General features: G+C 33.2%; 1 protein-coding gene across 1 annotated transcript in view; it reads left to right on the forward strand.

The window, feature by feature from the left end:
- LOC106459687 (RYamide receptor-like) overlaps positions 1-21,388 on the forward strand; it is a 53,831-nt gene that overhangs the window by 3,486 nt on the left and 28,957 nt on the right. The window contains exon 2 of the mRNA XM_022386217.1: positions 6,121-6,331. Within this exon, the coding sequence (XP_022241925.1) occupies positions 6,183-6,331 (149 nt within the window). The 5' untranslated portion in view covers positions 6,121-6,182. The remainder of the gene's footprint in view (positions 1-6,120; positions 6,332-21,388) is intronic.

The raw sequence follows: 21,388 nt of genomic DNA on the forward strand, positions 1-21,388 counted from the left end.
CTGTGTTGAGGTAAAAGGAACCACAATGGGTATAAAAATGGCATTTTCCTATACTATTTCAGTAATCTTATAACAGAAAATATATACTATTGTTGACCAAAGAATGCAGTCAAATGTTTGTTCTTATTTGATGTCGCATTGGATCGGATACATTAATGATTGTTTTATTATATGGAAGGAAGAGTGTGTTTGTGTGTTTTTCATCGAGAGAAATCTAACCCCTGATTTTTAGCGTTGTAAATCCGTAGACTTACCACGGGAGGCTAGAAGGAAGATTTAAATCGGATTAATTTTAGTCAAATTTTAATTTATTTAAATCCAAACATTAAATTTATTGTTGAAAAGTATTATAAATCTATACACTTCTTAGATATATTGGTTGAAATATCTGACAATGATTCTTTAAAAACTGATATATTTTTTTATAAACTTACCAATTCCACGCTTGTTTAGATTTTAGAAATAACTACTCTAAACACGTCAAAATAAATATCTCATATACATTAGCAAAGAAAATTGTACAGATTGTTAGCAATAAAGAAAAAAGAAATAGCAGGTTAAATGAACTAGAAATGTTTTTACTAAATAGAAATTATCCAGAAGGCCTAATTGAGAAGTAGAATGGAGTTGGCTTTAGTTAATTAATAAAAGGCACTGTTTCCTCTTAGAGAAATGTTAAAGGTCAATTTTAGACAACTTTCTGATGTATATAAGCTGTTTTTCTTTATATAAAAGAGGGCAACTTTAAGGCATATTATCTCAACCTGCAGCAAACAGTGTATTTGTGTCTAAGAATAAGGTTATTTCAGCTAATACCAACTTACAATTAGTTTGATTTTACTTTCAATTTTGTAAATTGACTGCCTACGCTGTATTTCAAATTATATGGTATTAATGTTCCTTTGTATTAGCCCAAAGTAAAGTAAAGATAGTCAGCATCACACGAGAAGAATGCTTGAATCAGGTTTTGTGAAACTTACGCTTTTGTTTTGCATCCGATTTATTTATTTCTTATTTCTGTTGTGGAACAGTTTTTGAAAATTCATAAGTAAACCTTTTAATTGTTTCTATTCACAGTTTATGTCTTAGTATTTGTTTATTCAAGATAAGGAGTACTGACCAGATAAATGAAACAAATTGAGAAGAATATCCAACGTAAAAATTATTACAGAAGTATATTATACCAGTTAATAAAGTTAAGTTATCGCGCAGTTTTGTCCTTTAAAATCTCAAATCACTGAACCGAAACTTGTATGCTCTTATACGTCTTATTGAGGGCTGAAGACTATGTTTTTCGATAAAGAAACGAACAATTATGCACATGACAGAAAGCTATCACACTAACTAGAAGTCAAGTTATAGTTTGAAATTCTTTCCTTTCAAAAATAATTAATTACATTTATATGTTTTATTTTTACTCTCCTGAATTACTATATGAATTGTTTGCTTGCTATAAATTTCGCGCAAAGCTACACGAGGGTTATCTGCGCTAGCCGTCCCTAATTTAGCAGTGTAAGACTAGAGGGAAGGCAGCTAGTCATCACCACCCACCGCCAACTCTTGGGCTACTCTTTTACCAACGAATAGTGGGATTGACCGTCACATTATAACGCCCCCACGGCTGAAAGGACGAGCATATTTGGTGGGACGGGGACTCGAACCCACGACCCTCAGATTGCGAGTCGAGCGCCTTATCCACCTGGCCATGCCGGGCCTATCTTTGTAGGAAAAAAGCATAAATGTCAATTTCATTCTCCCACTGTTTGAGGTATGCGATGGTTGAAATGAAGGTATGACCAGAAGTCTTACATATGGGAACCCATACCCTGTTGGCCTCGTTTCGAGGCGGAGATCCATGTTGATTATACACACTGCATTTTCCTTACCACAAACGGGGCACGATTTGTTGTGGGTTTCTTTCTGGTTAGTCCTGGTGTTCCAACTTAATCCATATTCCTTTGTTTTTCAATCCCATTACATACAATATATACCCTCTTTTTAAAAATTATAAATTCCCGATCTAAACACATGTTTATAATCTGACTGTACTAACATTTTCCATTTCAAAAATAAATCAAATAAAAATAAATAAATCAAGCAAATAATGTCAAAACGTAATTATCATACATTTCATTCCACTGAGACTATATATCACCTATAGTTGTCATATTACTTGATGATTTGGTTATTCACAATTGTTTTATAATAACTACTCAATAGTTACCCAATTCTATAGTGTGTCTAAACTAGTTAATTTAATATATATGGCTGATACTTCTGAAAGAGTAAACATTATAAATAGCTACCCAATTTTATCAATAGTGATTACTGATTGTTCTAGTTCTAGATCAGTAACTGCTCGAAATGGTTACCCCGACAAATATTGTTGACTAATGGTTCTAGAAAAGTAAGTGCTCAAAATAATTACTCAATTTGATATCGCTGACTGGTGATTCTAGGAGCTGAAGTATTCACAATAGCTATTCAATTTAACCTCAATGACTAGTGGTTCTCAAATATGAAGTATACATGGGTTACAGTGCTTTATAACGATGAATGGAAGTTCTAGACGGTGCAATATTCAAAATATATTCAGTGTAATATCGAATACGAATGATTTTATAAGACTTGATGTTCAAAATTTTTATTAGGTTCAATATTGATTTTGATGGTTCCTGAAGATGTAATGTATAAAATTTTATCCAAGTTGATATTGACAGCTAATATGTTCTAGAAGAGTAAAGGCTCAAAATAGTTCACTAGTTATATACTAATCAAATACCAATGACACAAGGTTCTAGAATAGTAAAAATTCAAAATGCTTACCCAATTTAATTCTGAGGACTAGTGGTTCTAACACTGTTCAAAAGAGTTACCCAAATTAACTCACCCAACTAATAGTGATGACTATTGGTTTTATAAGATGAAATTATTAAAATAGTCCCTAAATTTAATAATAGAGAACAACCATACACCATTTAAAAGTATGGTAACAGTTCATCATTCAGATTCATAATTACTGAGTCGCGTATCATACTTATAGCCTCAGTAAATTCGCCAAAGCCAATGTTTGTTCAGCTAATTATAGACTGTTATATATATATATCTTGTGTATATTTGTCTGCGGACTTACAACGCTAGAAACAAGGTTTCAATACCCGTGGTGTGCAGAGCACAGGTAGTGAATTGTGTAGTTTTGCGCTTAACTACAAACAAACACTTTTGTATAAATATATAAATAAAAGCCAATAAGGGTAGTTGGGTAGAGTACTAGATAACAACCCCAGAGGTTGCACCGACAGGCACTGATCCCTCAAGTTGAGGATGGCTCCTTTACTGATGATATTAGTAATCTTCTAACTGTATTCTAGGGTATTGATTCCCAATCTTTTGCTTTTCCTAGCTACAACATGCAGTACTTTGTTTACTAGCAGTCTCATTCTCACTGAATGTCAGACCTTTCATGGATGCCGCTTTCGCTTCCTAGTGCAGAGGAGGTCGATATTCTGTCAGTAGTGTTGTGCAGTATTTGATAAAGAGGCTTCTCTTACAAGTTTGTCAGCTTCCTCGTTTCGCTTTAACCCTACACAAATGATTAGCTTATCATGCAATTGCTTTTCTGGCATATATCTGGGGAATAACCACTTTGAATTTTAACGCAGTCGGAGAAAGTTATGTAAAACGGTCCCCTTCTATAAAAAGGGTTATCCTTATGTAATATTAATTATAACGTGCTGCCATCTAGCACGGTGTTTATATAACTATTGTTTACGTGACCCCTGCAATTTTGAATAATCAATGCTTGATTTTTTTTGAACAACTTTAATCTGCTTTAATAATGCTTTTTAAAATGCTTCATTTGAATGTAAAGACCTGTAATTTTAATATATGTGTGTTTTTAATTTCGCGCAAAGCTACATGAGGGCTATCTGCGGTAGCCGTTCCTAATTTAGCAGTGTAAGACTAGAGGGAAGGCAGCTAGTCATCACCACCCACCGCCAACTGTTGAGCAACTCTTTTACCAACGAATAGTGGGATTAACCGTCACATTATAACGCCCCCACGGCTGAAAGGGCGAGCATGTTGGTGTGACGGGGATTCGAACCCGCAACCCGCAGATTGCGAGTCGAGCTCCCTAACCACCTGGCCATGCCGGGCCATAATTTTAATACAAATGTTAATCTGTGTTTTCATTTTAGATGACTGGGGACCTTTTTCACATTGCTTGAAAACAGTAGCGAAATACAGAGTTTAAAAATTAGAAAATTACTCAACTTTGTTATCCAGTTTTCTGGTAACAGCGTCTTCGATTATATTTACCCTCACTTTTTAAGTTTATATATACACAACAAAAATTCAAGAGCTGTCTTCAGAGTATTTTTCGTTAAAATTCCTGGAGACCAGTGGCTCACAATACACGTTACCTGAAAACTACAATTATTTCTCATTTTTAACCATTGTATCGCGATACACATAATAAAATTGATTATTATCTTTGAAATGTAGGATTGGTATCATTTCGTTATTATGTTCGTTGGAACTATCGTCTCTTTGGCATAGGCTGGGGCATTATTCTGTTATGCATACTGGAGTTCTATAACGGTTAAGCGAGCGGCCAAATTTGCAGTGTTTTCTAAATGCATGCTTAAGGTCGTATTTGAAAAGTAATATACAGGCTTTTCTTAACTGTTTTTGCAAAGTCTGTTTATAAGATGTAATCTTCAAATCTAGTTCTTTAGTTAGAACATATGTTGGATCACAAGATCTGGATCATATTTCTAGTTATTTCGTTTATTTTATTGTTTGTTTATTTGTAATTAAGCACAAAGCTACACAATGGGTTATCTGTGCTCTGCCCACCACGGGTATTGAAACCCGGATTCTAGCCGCAGACGTGCCGCTGTGCCACTGTGAGGCAGTTATTTCGTGACAACATTAATCCGTTTGTACACCACCGTTATTATAGCTTGATGGTGAAATATTAAGGAATTCCACTTCTAACTTATAGATTTCACCAAATAACCCAGACTTTTAGCGATAAAGTCCTTGTTATTAAAAAAAATATTCAATTTTTTTAGGAGCTTTCCATCTTAGATAGATAGATATGTACAGAAATAAACAGATAAATAGATAGACATATAGAAAAATAAACAAATTTTTTCAGAACTTTTTGGATTTCAAAAGTGTTAATGCTAACATTTCATTAATTGTTAAAAAAAATTCTATAGATATGTACACCTTGGATTTCATAAGGATGAATGTTAAAGTTCATTATTTGTTAAAAGATGTCTACAAATATTTACTCCCTTGATTTCTAAAAGGTTAATGTTAACATGTAATTTATTGTTAAAGAAGTGTCTGTAAATATCTGTTTTCTGGATTTCATAAGGGTTAGTGTTAACAGTTCATTAAATGTTAAAAACATTCAAATGTCTAGTCCAATTACAGAAAAAATATATTCGTTCAGTAAATTATTTAACCTGCAATTCCTTGGAGAGTTTGTATTAAAGCTTTAGCACAAACAACGAATACTCAGTGCTTTTTAAGCACCGATAGTTCTAGGTTTATGAGATACATTTTCTTGCAATATCTGTTAGAAAACATCGTGAATTGTCGTTTTCATTTCTGCTAAAAACGGAGTTCCAATACAAAGTATGTGTTACCTGCGCGCGCAGTACGATCAGAGCTGTAGCAGTTCGAGTGATGAGCTAGCTACCTCAAAGTTAAACACTAACAAGTTGCCAATCGAAAAGCAGCTGACCAGGAGCAACAGCTAGGTCCCGAACTAAGTCGGAAGCAGTAATTAGGTTTAAAAAATACTTTACAAATTCAAGTTCTTATTCCTTTTTCACATATATAATAGTTTCCTTATTCTAAACAAGATCAGTAAAGAATTACTTAAACAGCTTTTGAGCTGTTCTTTCCAGCTTCTCTTTCGATTCATGCCAAATTCCCAAATGGATCCTAGCAACTTCGTAAATTACAGTAATATTTCTAATATCGGACTTCAGTTGGAGGCCTTGGGCCCGGACTTACAGATATTTTTAATCATCCTATATTCTGTGACTGCATTCCTAGCTTTAAGCGGGAATTTCACGGTCATTGTTGTCTTAACATTAGGAAAGAAGTCTTCCCGTGACTTACGGGCATACCTCATCAACCTGGCAACTTCTGACATCACAATGGCGACATTTTCTATCCCTTTCACCTACACAGACTTCATGCTTGGGCGTTGGATCTTCGAGCCGTTTTTCTGTCCAATTGTGATGTTCATGCAGCACTGTTCAGTCATAGTTAGTGTCTTCACACTAACGGTCATTGGATTAGACAGGTCAGTTAATATCTATCTTCTTAATCGAATTTCAAATAAACAATAAATAGATGTAAAATATGGATAATGTAAAACCTATAAAATTAAAACTACAAATTTTGTTTGCTTTTATACGCACTTTGTGCTGAAATTATTAGTTAATAAATTTTATTTTGTTGAAATGCCAGAGCCGGGTTACAAATTCAAGGGACAAAATCATACATTTTAAACCTGGAACTTTTTATGCATCATGGTACAATAATTACTACAATGTATGTTTTCTTAGAATGCTTGCTAACACTAAAATATGTATTAACCTGTTTTATTTCGTTTTGTTCAATAAATATATAAGTTATAAATAGTTACCACTTCCATAAAATAACGAGAAAATTTTGTTTACGTACAAATAATTCAAATTATACTACATTAAAAATGTTCATATATTTTTACTTTAAAATCTCTATAACATTTTCAGTTAAGTATAGTTTCTTTCTACTGCTGATTTATATTTGAAACTATATCTGCATAGATTTCTAATTGACTACAATCTGAAACTCGTTATGACTTTATAGTCAACGACACTTTTTCTCCATCGCTAATTTACATTAACAACTTTTCTTACAAAGTTTCCTTGACGACAGTTGGTTTTGCTTAAATTCTTGAAGTTACAGTATGGCGTATAGACAGCTGTGTCTAGAAAGAGGGATCTCAATGGAAGCCGGTACCTGATATACACCTTACCAAGAGGGACTTCTTAAAAATTACCAATGCAAAATCACAACCACCGCAGAATTGATTACGTTGAGAATTGTTTGCTTTGTAGGAAATGTACTTCACATAACAAACGTTTTCATTTTTAACATCGGGTTAATATAATAAAACCTTTATATTAAAATGCTAAAAGCAAAATACGAAGAATAGAAAGTACCTATTGTAAGGTTACAATAATACAATAGGATTATTACAGTAATACAATAAGGAAACTAAATTTACAACCTAATGGCTTTTAAAATACTTTATAATAATCAACACAATAAACTCATTATAGAAATGTGCGCCTTTTAAACCCCAATAATAAACACTGTTAATAATACTTATTATTTTGCTTGTCTATATCACATGGAAAATGTTATCAAAACAACAATAAGAAAACCCATTTTTAAAAAGACAAATTCACAGACACACGAATATTTTAAGGCAAAGTTTATATATTTCTTTTCTTAAGAACAAGTTCTTACAAAATTGTAGTAACAAGAATAAACAAATAATGCCAAGACTAAAATCAAGATGTGGAATATTGAAAGTATATATATTGTTTTTTAGTGATGCCTGCAAGGGAAGAACCCGTATATATATTTATATATATATCTATAACATGTAGAAATATATTGTCTATCAGATTCGCTAACCTAACAAAATTCATAACGGATACAAATGTCTAAAAAGACATAAAGAGTAGATGTGGACTTTTTTACTTTTTAAGGGTTAATGATGGAGTTAAAAATAAGTAAATGTTTAAAACTTGAGCAATTTTTCATTTATTTTTTGTGTTCTTGTATTTAAGAAATAATTAGAATATATTTAATCTGCCTGAATTGTACATAGAGATAAGTTTCTACGGAGGAAGAGTGTGCTTTTATCATTACAGCCTTCTGACCGAGCCTTTTGCAATGGAAACTACACTGCAGGGCTATTGTCAAAATGTACGGTCGTTATTTAGAGCATAGCCGGACGCGGTGACGTGGTGGGACTCCAAAATCGTTTAATATAATGTACTTAATCTTTATATATATTTGTTCGTCAAGAAACGCCAGCTCAACGATGATGTAAACTATGACCATGTGTAATATAGACATTGTGGTCGATAAAAAGCGTGGAAAAGACCACACACAGTGTTTGGATGCATTCGTGTGGCCTATAATGTGCTAGTTAACAACACTTGATAGGATAATGACGATACTTAAGGAATGCGATTCAAAAGTAAATAACAATATTCGTGAGTAAGGAGAAGGTCAATGAACATTACTATATATAATTTCAGGTTCATTTATTTATATTTTCATTACAATGTGGATTTATTGTAAAAACATATTATCTTGAATATCTTATAACAAACGTATGACTTTAAAAATATTATTGAAATGGAGGTAGTTGAGAGAGACGTGTGTTAAACTGTTTTATGATGTCATCTCTTTTGAAGTGCGCGGGGAACGTGTTTTATTATGTGTTCTTTTGTGGGATGTGTGTTGAATGTTCTGTATGGTCTCTTTTCGAAATGTGCGTGTTTGCTAAATGCTCTGTATACAGTTTGTTATAATGGTGTGTTTGTATGACTATATGTTCTTTATATAGTCTTGTATTGCAATGTGTGTGCTAAATTCTTTGTATATGGTTTTCTGTTTAGAATATTTTGCACTAAATGTATTTAATTATTTACTGAAGTTTTTGTGCGTGGTAAATGCTCTATATACAGTAGTATAATCCTTACTTTGGCCAATGGATAAGTGTATGAAACTTCCAAAATAAGGATTAAATTTGATAAATTTGTCACGACGGTTTTAATTCTTGTTTCATTACTTTTTACAGCAGGATCCCTACTATATTTTAAAATTGATAATTTTTAATAACCTTGTTTGTTTTCTTTTTATGTTATACCTGTATAAAATATATATTTTACCTTTAGAAACTGTCACATGTCTATCCATCAATATGTAGCGCCATCCGTTAGGTTGAATTGGGTTGAAAAGATATTTAAGTACGTGCATGATATATTTAAGGTTGATATTATACCTGTAAATATATATATATATGGATTTTTATCGGAATACTAAAAGCGGATACCCACAGACCAGTCAAGTAAGCTGGAAACATCTTGTAGCGATAGTCCGAGCTGTCTAGGCGCTAGCCCGCTAACACGATCAGGTAGGTAGGTAGTAGACGAAAAAGTTGCTGGTTTAGAAATTTTTGAATTGTTATACCGGAAATGTTAGCGACCTTTTCAGCGTATTATTAGTATATATATGCATAACGTATCGTACCTAGCGCAACCAATACTTTGAATGTCGAATTTTTTCCAAGGAATTTCGATAGGGTGGTTTTTCGGCGCGTGAATTATCTGGAAATCTTGTTGATCCATACTATTAAGTACTGCTGTACTTAAAATGGCCTTCAATTGAGGTGTGACTGGGAAATGCTGTGTATATGGCCTTTTATTCAAATGTGATTGTGATAAATGTTCAGTACAAGATCTTCTATTCAGAAGTTGTGAGTGTTCAATATTTTATAATTGTCCTTATAACTATATCGTCTTTCGGAAAAACTGAAGGACTGTTTTCTCAAAGTGAATAATGCATTAAAACCAGCAAATTGGCTGTTCACTCACTGGTAACGCTGCAAAGAAGTTGACGATTTAATAATTTTGTTACGATGAACAAGCAACAAACACACAGCCTGAAAATTAAATTAATAATTTTTCTTTGACCAATGGTAACAAACAGAAAAATAATTATACCACTGAAATGGCTCAAGGTTATTATGCAATGTTTATCTAGAAATAGAATTTATCAGATCTATGCAATGTGAATTGCCTACTTAGCTTACCTCTCTTAAAAATAAAATCAAAAACACTAGATAATGCCAATTTATGGTGAATCACGTTAAAACACTATTTTTCTGCATCTTGGTAACGTCTAATTTGAACTTAAAATAGTTTTTTCTCCATCATGATATCGTCTAATATTAATTTAAAATACTTTTTTCCATCTTGATATCGTTAAATCTCAACTAAAGTGTTTACAGAAAATGTCATCCTCAGTTTATATTCGTACTTCTTTACAAAAAGTTCAGATAAAACGCAATCTGTTTAGCATTTTAAAAAGTAATTGCCCAACATAAAAGTGAGGATTGGACGGTAAAATGATCCCAGTGACCTTTTTCTTATCAAAAGTTTCATATCCTTTCTTTATCTGAAAATCTTTTTTCTTTAATAGGAAGATAAGATTGTTCATTTCCATACAGTATGGCGATATATATCTTTTTTTATGTGCAATATATTTGCAGAGATATATATGGTGTACGATAGTATCCAAACCTTGTTTATTTAAGAAAAAATAAAAAGAACAGTTTAAACCCACTGTTTATGTTGCCTCATGGTGTTGCCAATATAATCATCTTCTCGGCAAAACCAGAATAAGTGGCTTTCACTTTCTTTAGAGAAGTGTTAGAGGGTTTTCAAAGAAATGATCTTTGAACATCATCTGATGTAAGGCTCGAAAGGTCCAAATAAAATATTTACTCTAGGTACACTGTATGAAAAGCTATTAAAGTATACTATCTTATTAGGTAGGATGCCGGATTAAGGATCTGAGATTCCCATTACCCCACTTTGGGTTAGTGGATGTGTTGTAAAGGTGATGGTGATGTGTCACTATTCAGTCAGACAAGAATAGCCTAAAAGTTGGCCTGTGTGCTGTGGACGTGAATGACTAAAAACTAACAACTTTAAAACTAAAGCTGTAGGACAAATAAACAATATCATTGCATTATTCTTACTCGACTAAGAACAATATATGTTTTTGTGTGTTTCTTTTCATATGAAAGCCAAATCGAGCTATCTGCTGTGTCCACCGACTGGAATCGAACCCTGATTTTTGCGTTGTAAGTCCGTAGCCTTACCGCTGTCCCACCAGGAGACTTTTTTGTTTCTAATCGTGTCTCTAAGATGAAGAGACCACTAAAGAAAATATGAATTGTGAATGTAAGAGATAAATGTATCTTATAAAAATATGATTACCTTGTTAACAACCTACCCTTAGGTAAATAACGTCACTTAGTTTATACGTTTTCTGCCTCGACCACTTCTATTATTAATAGTACAAGTTCCACCCTCTTTAAAGTCTGGCATACAGCTCCTAATAAACCGTAGAGATTTACCTCAATTTCTTGCATGAAGTATCTTTGACCAACCAAAACTTTTATTTCTATGCTAATATAATATGTTTTTTCAGTTCTAAGAACCCTGACTCAGACAACACATTGCAACTACTTCTAGGCATAGAATAAGTGTTTGTACTTTTATCGGCTTTATACAGTTGTGGCTTGTCCTGATTGGTTGAACGGCAGTGTAAAATATCAATACATATTCTGGTGCACTGCATCCTTGCACGATAAAAGAGAGGCCTACCTGTAGTATTTGCCTTTTATATCCTTTTAGCTTTACCGTATTCGTAATTATTTCCAATACTGTATACATACTTTTAAAAAACCTTCATGACAACTTAATGCATACGTATAAATTCACATCCATATTTCAGTATTCATCCAAGTGATCCAGCATAATTTAGTTTTATCGTGCCGGACTGAGGATCGAAGGTCCAAGATTCGAGCCCCGATATGCCACTAAACACGTCTGACACACCTGCTGTGGATACGTACAAAAGCAAAAGTTAATCCCATTGTTTGGTTATGAACATCCCTGTGGATGTCGAGTACTGTTGACTGGTTACCATCCCTCTGATGAGCAGTTTTAAAATTAGGAACATAGATAGTTAAACCTTGAGGTCTGTTATTGAGCCGGTTATCCCATGTATCTCATAAGGTGTCTTCCCTAATTTTAAACTACTAGCCAAAATGAAGGCAGTCAGTCAATAGCACCCGCTGCTACAAAGGCTTTGTCCGGCTTCGAACTAAGTAACAGAATTGAAAACCACTCTGCATCCAACTTAAAAGTGTGGATCGTTTTCGGGAGCGTATTGAAAGAAACCTTGGACCTCCTGAATTGTAACGCGGGATTTCAAAACTGATAAAAAATTCAAACTATGTGTCGATTGATAAGGTAGGACCATAAAACATTTAATTTTGAGAATGAAGTGCCTGCAAATATCTTATAGAAGAAAAATCATCAAATATATATATATATATTTATAAATCTAACTGTGTTTTTAGCATGCAACTTTATTAATCTAGATCACTATTGATTCTTATGCGAAAAATAACGTGAAGATTAGAGCAACCTGTTCAATTTTTAGTGCACAGAAAATTGATGTATCTATTTGATTAATACACCATTAAGTAATCCTATTTAATAATGCTAAACCAGTCATAACTACATAGTTAACCCAGCTAATAATGTTATGTTTAGTATTAATCAAGAGGAGAACATGTTAACGCTGCTCGGTGGGTTAACGATATGTTTACAAACTTAAAACGCTAAAATCGGGGGCTCAATTCCTTTCCATGTACATAGTGCATGTAACTTCATAGTGTAGCTTCACGCTAAGTAAACAACAACATCCGTCTTAAAATCACTTTAAAAACGATTATAATGTTTACCAGAAGCTCATACATTTATCTTTAAACAAATATCACAGATAATAGGTTGAATCTTTTCACTGATTTTTTTTTCTATGGCAAGAAAATTAACTTTCAGCGATCTCGCCTTGTTCAAATAATAATATCCTCGTGCTTTTGCGTATTTTTTTAAAAAAAATTATAATTATTTTATTTATTTAATAAAATACTTCATTTACGTAATTTTGAATTTAGTATTTAACTAATTGGCTATTAATGTATGGAAGTATAATTTGGTAACATTTTGTTGAACATACAAAATGTACATGATTTTCTACTAACAGTTTATTAAAAAAAATACAATGGAAATCTATAATTGCTTAAAATGTAATCATGTAGTTTCGATTTATTTAATTATTCTAAAGAATTAAATATTATTGCATAACTTGAGATAAAGTAGAAGTATCAACATTTTCATAATTTGCTTATAACCGTGAATAAAAGACTTCGATGTAATGATTATTTTCATTTAGATGGAGAACTAGAAGAGACATTCCAAGAAGCTGAGAAATGTGTTACTTGTTGTGTTACAGAACCTAATAGACTTTCAAACAAAGCCTTACTTCTTCGTCCAAACCAAACAACAATATTATTTTCGAATCAGCCCAACAAATATACGCGAGATTCGTATAAACAATAAAAATATATAAATAGGAAACACCAGGAGAGCCCTATATTAATCTCATGAGAAATTAGGTCCAGATTAGCTTCAGTGGAAAGCGTTTCAAGTTTATTTACTGTAGCTTTGGGGGTGCGGCTATTTCCAGATATTACTCAGCCCTTGAAGAAAAATTGTTGTTGTTTTTCATCATACTCCTCCCACGCGTTCTTTAGTATAAATACTCATGGTTCTGTTGTTCATGCTGCACCCATTATGCTTTGCGTATACAATCGGAGCTACATGATGCATATAAACAACGTGTTTCTACACAAGATACAAATACAGAGAATATAATAAATCTCAAGCTACGTTAAGTATAAAATTTTTCACACTCTTTCCCAAACCTATACTAATTTAGCCTAACGTACCCTAAAACAACTTAGCCTAATATAATTAACAGAAAGTCACTTTTGACTCTAACTTATCCTAAACAAATTATCTAATCTATACTTACCTCTCCGAATGCCACTCTAGCTATCATAAAACAATCTAGCCTAATTTAATTTAATCGAAAGTCCTTCTAGGCTTTACTTATTTATTCTTAAATAGCCTAACCAAAAGTCATTCTCTAACTTACCATAAATAGCCTAACCTAACTTAAGTGAAAGCTACTATAGACTCTTAATTTGCCATAAAATATCCTAATCTAACTTAATCAAAATTGACTCTTTTTACTTATTAGAATTTCAAATGGTCTGAAATTAAGTTAACTGGTAATTCAAATTTAGTAGTTAAATTGTACTTTGGATTTATTATTTAAATATATGCCGATATATAATCAGTTTATGATATTCGTCAACAAGATTGATACACAGTTTTCTTTTGTAACACAAATACGTTTTAATATACACACAACAATACAATTTACAATAACAGTTATTACAAATAGTTATTACAAACAATGATTTATAAACAAAGGTTTCAGAAACTTACAAGCAATATAAAGTCTACTTTCTAGGCTGGAACTTTCTTGATATCTTATCGAGGGTTCACGATGAGCGAGTTGTTTACGAGTTGATATAGGTACGATTCGCTTAACGGGAAGCTAGCTAGCTTTGCCCTTTGCCACACACGCTGAGTTTTTCCACCGTTGAACTTAGGTAATGTTTTCGTAAAAGTACTAATGTCCAACGTGAATCCACTGAAGTTAAATTATTTATAATGTTCAAACTTTGTAAATGCTCCTGGTCAAATTTCTCAAGTTTTTCTATTGATAAGCGTTATAACAATCACAGTTATAGCTTCCGAAGTTTATAGCACACTGACTATAGCGAACTAATAATTGATAGTCTCTTTGGCGCGTGGCATTGGTTATAGTTATAGGCGTGTTGAGAGGCTTTGTAGAAATTTCAGTTTTAGGTAACTATACAAAGTTAAGCGTTTATGTACACACATATATTGTTGATTCTTACGCTCGAGAAGCCTCTACAACTTTGGAAAATAGGCGGAAGTTTCGCAACACATATTTAACACTACAAGCTATGTATGTTTTTAAAATGTAAATGTAATCTAAACAAACTTCGATAATAAAATAAATATATAATAACAAATTCGTTACGCTCTACACTCTAATTTACCCTAAAACTTAAACCACTTAACCAAAAGTTATTTTCTAGCTTACCATAAAATACCCTAACCTAATTTGACTGAAAGTCACCTTAGACTTTACCTTATTCTAAAATAATATAACCAAAAGTCATTCTCGATGCTATTTTCCCCAATAGTAACCTAACCTTTTTGACACACTTTCCCAAACCCATCCTGTTCTAGCTTAACGTAAGTTACTAATCAGAAGTGACTCTAGACTCTAACTTGCACTAACGCAACCTAGCTTAACAGAAAGTCACTCTAGATTCTAGCTTATACTAGCACAAACCGAACCCAACTTAACAGAAAGCTGGTTTGTGCTAGTATAAGCTAGAATCTAGAGTACTTTCTGTTAAGTTGGGTTCGGTTTGTGCTAGTATAAGCTAGAATCTAGAGTGAACCCAACTTAACAGAAAGCTACTCTAGATTCTAGCTTATACTAGCACAAACCGAACCCAACTTAACAGAAAGCTACTCTAGATTCTAACTTATCTTAAGTTACCATAGAATAACCTAGCCTAATTTAACTGGAAGTGATTCTAGATTCCAAATTACCGTAAAATAACCTAACCTAAACTTATTGAACCGACAGATACTCAAGACTCCAAACCAAATGTTATGATCATACGTTTCGAGAGAAACAGCTTTGCACATTTCCTTACAAATTATTTGTGGTTGTAGCTTCAGCAAATGTCGGTTTAATTGTTAAGGGGGGGGGGCTGGCATAGGCTGACGGTTAGGACACTCGACTCGAAAGCTAACTTGGGGGTTCGAAGCATGCTCGTCTTTTCAGCTGTGGATGCACTATTCGATTAGAGTAGCCCAAAGTTGGCGGAGGGCGATGCGGACTAGCTGCTGCCTTCACTCTAGTTTATCACTCATAGCTCAAATTACTCTAGAATAGCTTTGCGTGAAATTCAACAAACGAATAATTGTTAGAAAAACCACAAGTGATCGTTCTCCATAGATTCTTGAGGTGGTATAGTTATGATGATTAAAACTGTTCGACAGTGTAGCATGATGAAACTGAAAACGACAATCAACATAACTATATACATGTTCTAGCTTTAGAATTCTCGATGACGAAAATTTAATCGCAACATTATCTTAGAAAATAAATTATTCGATACTGAATGTTTTAGTTTTGCTTACTGCTTTTCGTATATAATAAGAACAACAGTATGCAAATACAATATTATTCGTTAGTTAAAGTGTATAAACCGTTGTTATGCTTTTTGGTGTTTGTACTAAGTCTTGCTTACTGTTAATCTCGTAGAACAAAAAATACATTATATAAATCTAATAATATTATTTCTCAGTTTAAGTGTAAACCGTTGTTATGCATTTTGTACATGTTTTGAGAAAAATCGATATGCGGTAGCAGGGTACTTAATATGATATGTCCAGATTAGATCACCCGCTTGCTTGACTTAATAAATGTTTCACCCTTTAATGTTCTTTAATACCCTACTAAAAATACTGTATTTCATTAGATATAGATTACAACAACCACTCTATGACTGACTATAGCAGGTTCATTATTTTAGTTTGTAGTTATTATCCTTGTATCACATTCGTTTTAGTAAAACAGTCTTTTATAGCTCACTATAAACTTAATTTATAGACGTTTCACCGTTAAACTTATTGTAAGGTTGTTATTAACCGTAAACTTTTTGTAATTAGATAATCACATTCAGGAAGAAGTTATTATAATTAAAATATTGTACAAGGCCTTGGTGTGTAAAAGAGAATGTCTTAACTTTTAATCCTTTCTTTTGAATATTTTATTGGGTAACTTTAGTGATGTTCAATTGAAGTTTAAATTGCTTTTTTTTTCTCTCTGATATTTCTTCCAGAAAGATGCTTTGGGAAGATTTTAGAGTTCACGTAAAATAAAGCTACAACGTTCAAAACGAAATACACTGAATTTAACGTGAATGGAAAGCATATTGAATGATGAATGAATGAAAGTTTGTTTTTGATTTGTTATAAAATTTGCGCGAAGCTACACGAGAGTTATCTGCGTTAGCCGTCCCTAATTTAGCAGTGATAGACTAGAGGGAAGGCAGCTAGTCAACACTACCCACCACCAATTCTTGGACTACTTTTTTACCAATGAATAGTGGGATTGACCGTCATGTTCTATGGTGTGAAAGCAGTACGTATACGGACTTGGAACTCTAAAATCCGGGTTTCAATTCCCCACGGTTGACACAGCAGATAGCCCAAACACTTCACCGTCACATTATAAAAGCTCATGGCTGAAAGGGCGAGCATATTCGGTGACGAGGATTCGAACCTACGATTCTCACATTGCGAGTCGAGTGCATTAACCACCAGGCCATGCCAAGCCTTGAATAAATAGACATAACATAAACAAATGTTTTTACAATGAGCTTACACTAGTCTTAGTGGTTTATAAAACAAATCTTCATTGACAAAACGTAGGTGCTAGCTTATTAACATAAGATGAATGACTCCATATAGTGCTTCTCTATCGACCTAGCTTTTCGAGGTGTACTACTTAATTTCTAAACAGTCATTTATTTAAAAATAATGCATATCGAACTGTGTTTTTACAGAAGAGCGTACGACGGCCTAGCCAGTGGTTAATGCTTTGGATCTGAAATCGGAAATTTTCGGGTTAAAGTCTCACTCGTACCTAATCATTGTGCTCTTGAGAAAATACAATTTATTTTTTAATTGATTCTTGTACCAAACTCAACATTTAGTAACATCTAATAGTAGAACGTTAAACACCGATATCCTGGCGTCCCGTTCAGGGGTTGTTGTGTCACCATTTACATTCACTTGTGCCACTGGATCCTGAGTGTTATTTAGCTAGAAAATAACTGACGTATCATTCTGTTTTGTTGTAGAACAATTAATATGGAACACATAAGACAAAATGAAAATAAGAAGGCGAACGGTAATGCAGAAACACACAAGAAGAAAGAGATAAAGAAACACACAAGACGAGGGAGATGAGTTGAAACACAAAGAGAAGGAGGTATATAGAAAAATAGACACAGCAGCATAAAGGAAGAAGATACTCAGACACAGAAAAACGAGCATACATGGCCACAGACACAACAAAATGAATACAAAAACAGCAACAAGACATATGGAAAATAGAGATGCGCATAAATACATGCACAGGCGCATAGGAAGAGAAAAATAGCAGACACGAAGAAGAGGAAGATATAAAAGCACATATAAGCAACGATCCTAAAGAAATACTAAACCACTTAGGAAGAGAGAGAGAGATGCAAAAGACGTATAAACAGACGAAGACACACATCCACTCGAAAAAATAAAACAGACATAAAGGAGCAAAATATGGGATGTTCAGGAACAAAAACTATAACGTAAAATACATATAGAATAGAAGTTGTTTGATAAATCGAATTAAAATTGTTATGTTACCATCTAACCAAGTTTGCTTCAAAATGCTTCCTTATGATATTGAATAAACATCCTGTCTTGCTTAGAAATTATAATAAAATGTCAACTCGTTTTCTATATAAAAGATTTCCCAACCCTGTCACGTTTCCAAGAAACGCACTTTATGAGTAGCAGAATTTGTCTGCTGAAAATGTTGCTACATTGGATAGGAACTGTGGGGTTTTCAAGGAAAACTTTGATATCTCTTTACTTAGAAACAAAGTAAGGTCTACCAAAATAAAAAATAAATAAAACGGTAAAATGTTGTTAAGTAAAGCTTTGCGATAGACTGAAAATCTAGACTTTCTCTACGTAACTTGAGATGAGCTTAAGTAGATTCCGGTTGTCAACAGTTTCTCCAGTTTTGGACTGGATGATTAGAAAAAGGTCGGAACTCAGATACACACAGAGATGAAACATTTCAGTCTATTCAGAGATCATGGATTACTTTGTTATTGAAAGCTACGGAATACTTCTGTGAATTCTTCAGAATGCGCTGAGTATGACAGCGCACAGGTTTCAAATTATATAACACTCGACTTATTCTGATTTTGTTGCTGAGGCTTTAGTCTTCACTTACTTTTGATCCTATCATAATGATTGCACAATCCCCCACTTTGTTCTGATCCTATTGTTTTAATTGTATTCTCCACTTTCTTTTAAATCATTTGATGTAATATCACCCATAGAACAAGGTATTCTAGATGATATACCTACCATGATTGCAATCGTAGATTTAAGAGAAAGAAACGTGCACAGGAACAGAAATAGATACCCAGGTGAAGAAGGAAGAACAAAGACATACCACCAGAAAGAAATACGTAGGAAATGGTTGAATAATTCCACCATTGCAATTATAACTTATCGAATTATAAAAACTCGTGTGGAAAATAATATCACAACGATTGGAATCTGTCGCTATTTAATAACGTCAATATCATTAAAAATATTTTTCAAAGTTAAATAATATATATTCCATTTCAGTTCTATTATATCGGGTTTTACATATTATATTATCCCCATTTCAATTTTATCTGAGGTTGGAATCTATCTATGATTTTAAAATAGGCAAGACTTTTTTGTGCTGTGAACTATAACAAAACTTAAAATAAATTACTTAAAGGTGTTTTGAAGTCAATATGTCAATGAATGATGGTTTTTGAAGGAGTGTCTCGATTATTAAGCTGTAATATCTAAACAACTGGTTGAAATAACTAATGTATTTTAACTAAGTATTCTAAGTTTCTGATCAAAATTCACAGTTGTGGCTGAGATGGAAAGGAAAAAGAAAGATGTCAAAGGAAAAAAATGAAATAAAGTAGTCTGGTGAAATATTTAGTAATGGAAGGAACTATTAATCTTGATGCAGGTGGTGTATACTATATCAATACGTTCTCTATAGAAATGAACTTACATCTTTCATTGGAAACAAATGGTTAGAGTCCTGACTTATTTTATCCGCCTTTAAATCACCTATTTTCTATTTGTAGTGATAAAACTAACACGGGAGGAAAGTCATATGAGAAAGAAGAATATAAATTTTTGTATTTTCAATTTGTTAATTTGTTAGTGAATATGCTGTACTTTGGGATGAGCAGAAAAATAACATGTGTTTACAGGCAAAACTCCTTCATTGGAACTAGGCAAAAAACAAATGGAACATTTTACTTTTTTCTCTTCAAACGTAAGCCAATACCAATGTTAAACATTTTTATTGGAATCGCTTCTTCTACTTTGAAATGAAACCTTTATTTTTATTTCTAGATCACTATTTCTAAATGTCGAAAACAACAGCCTTGTCAGTTTATAGACAATTAGGCTTTCATTTTGACAATTTTTTTCAAGGCTTTTAGGGCCAAATTTTTACTCAATTGAGTTTTTTTCGAATTTCAGGCAGCTCTTTTTTTTTTATAAGAATCGTGCTCAGTTTTTTTCGGGAAATTTTCATATAAGTTATTTCTAAGCATTTGTCTTTCTTGTGGTCCACTAATGCAAGTCATAGTTGAAAACTTCTGTTTGCCTAATATTAATATAACCAATTTTCGTGTAGAGGAGCAAGTGTTGTTTCTCAATGATTGTACATAGTTATTCTATATATATTTTCAATGTACCAATACTGATGATGCATTATAAGTGGACCACAAGAAAGACAAAGGCATAGAAATAACTTTTCGCTAGATGACAGGAATTAGAAGGCCCGGCATGATTAGGTGTTTAGGGCACCCGACTTCGCTTGCTGAGGGTCGCAGGTTCGAATCCCCGTCCCACCAAACATTCTCACCCTTTCAGCCGTGTGGACGTTATAATATGTTGGTAAAAGAGTACCCCCCCTAGTCTTACACTACTAAATTAGGGACGGCTAGCACAGATAGCCCTCGTGTAGCTTTGTGTGAAATTCAAAACAAATAAGAAAGTAAGTTAAAGGGATCGCCCCAGTGACAACGCTCTCTGGCAGGGTGTACAAAGAGGGCAGCACCTGTTAGAAAATGTTTTGTGGTTTCACGAGAAAAAAATAATTCACCTCCTAACACAATAAATTATGTCTGTTGAAGCTGTGTATTTTTGTATAAAGAACCATAAACGTAGCAAAGTTATTTTCACTGTAAAAATGTCACTTGTTTTCTTGTTGCTAGAACAACTTGGGCAATCTTTGTAGATTTTAAATGTTAACATCATTTACGCTGTAAAACATTAATTTAAACCAAAGAAAAAACAACCGTATTAAACGTATTGAACTGAAAAAATGTCTTTTTTTTCTACTTTATTTACGAATCAGGGATAAAATGTTATATAGTTTGGTGTAGTTTTTAATCTCTTTTTCGCTGTCATATTTTTGTTTGTCGTTTGGGGCTCCTAGTAACTAGTGTGTTATGCTACAGATCGTGCAGTCCAAGGTTTGAGGCGCGATACTGCTGAACACACTCTGCTAGTGAGTTATAAGTGACAGTCAGCCCTTTTATTCGGTTCAAATAGTTATATAGTAGTGGGTAATGTTGACTGATTGTCTTTCTTCTAAGTTGATCCGTAGAGTTCTCTTG

The sequence above is a fragment of the Limulus polyphemus genome, unplaced genomic scaffold, assembly GCF_000517525.1.
Source record: "Limulus polyphemus unplaced genomic scaffold, Limulus_polyphemus-2.1.2 Scaffold648, whole genome shotgun sequence".
In the NCBI taxonomy this organism is placed as follows: Eukaryota; Metazoa; Arthropoda; class Merostomata; order Xiphosura; family Limulidae; genus Limulus; species Limulus polyphemus.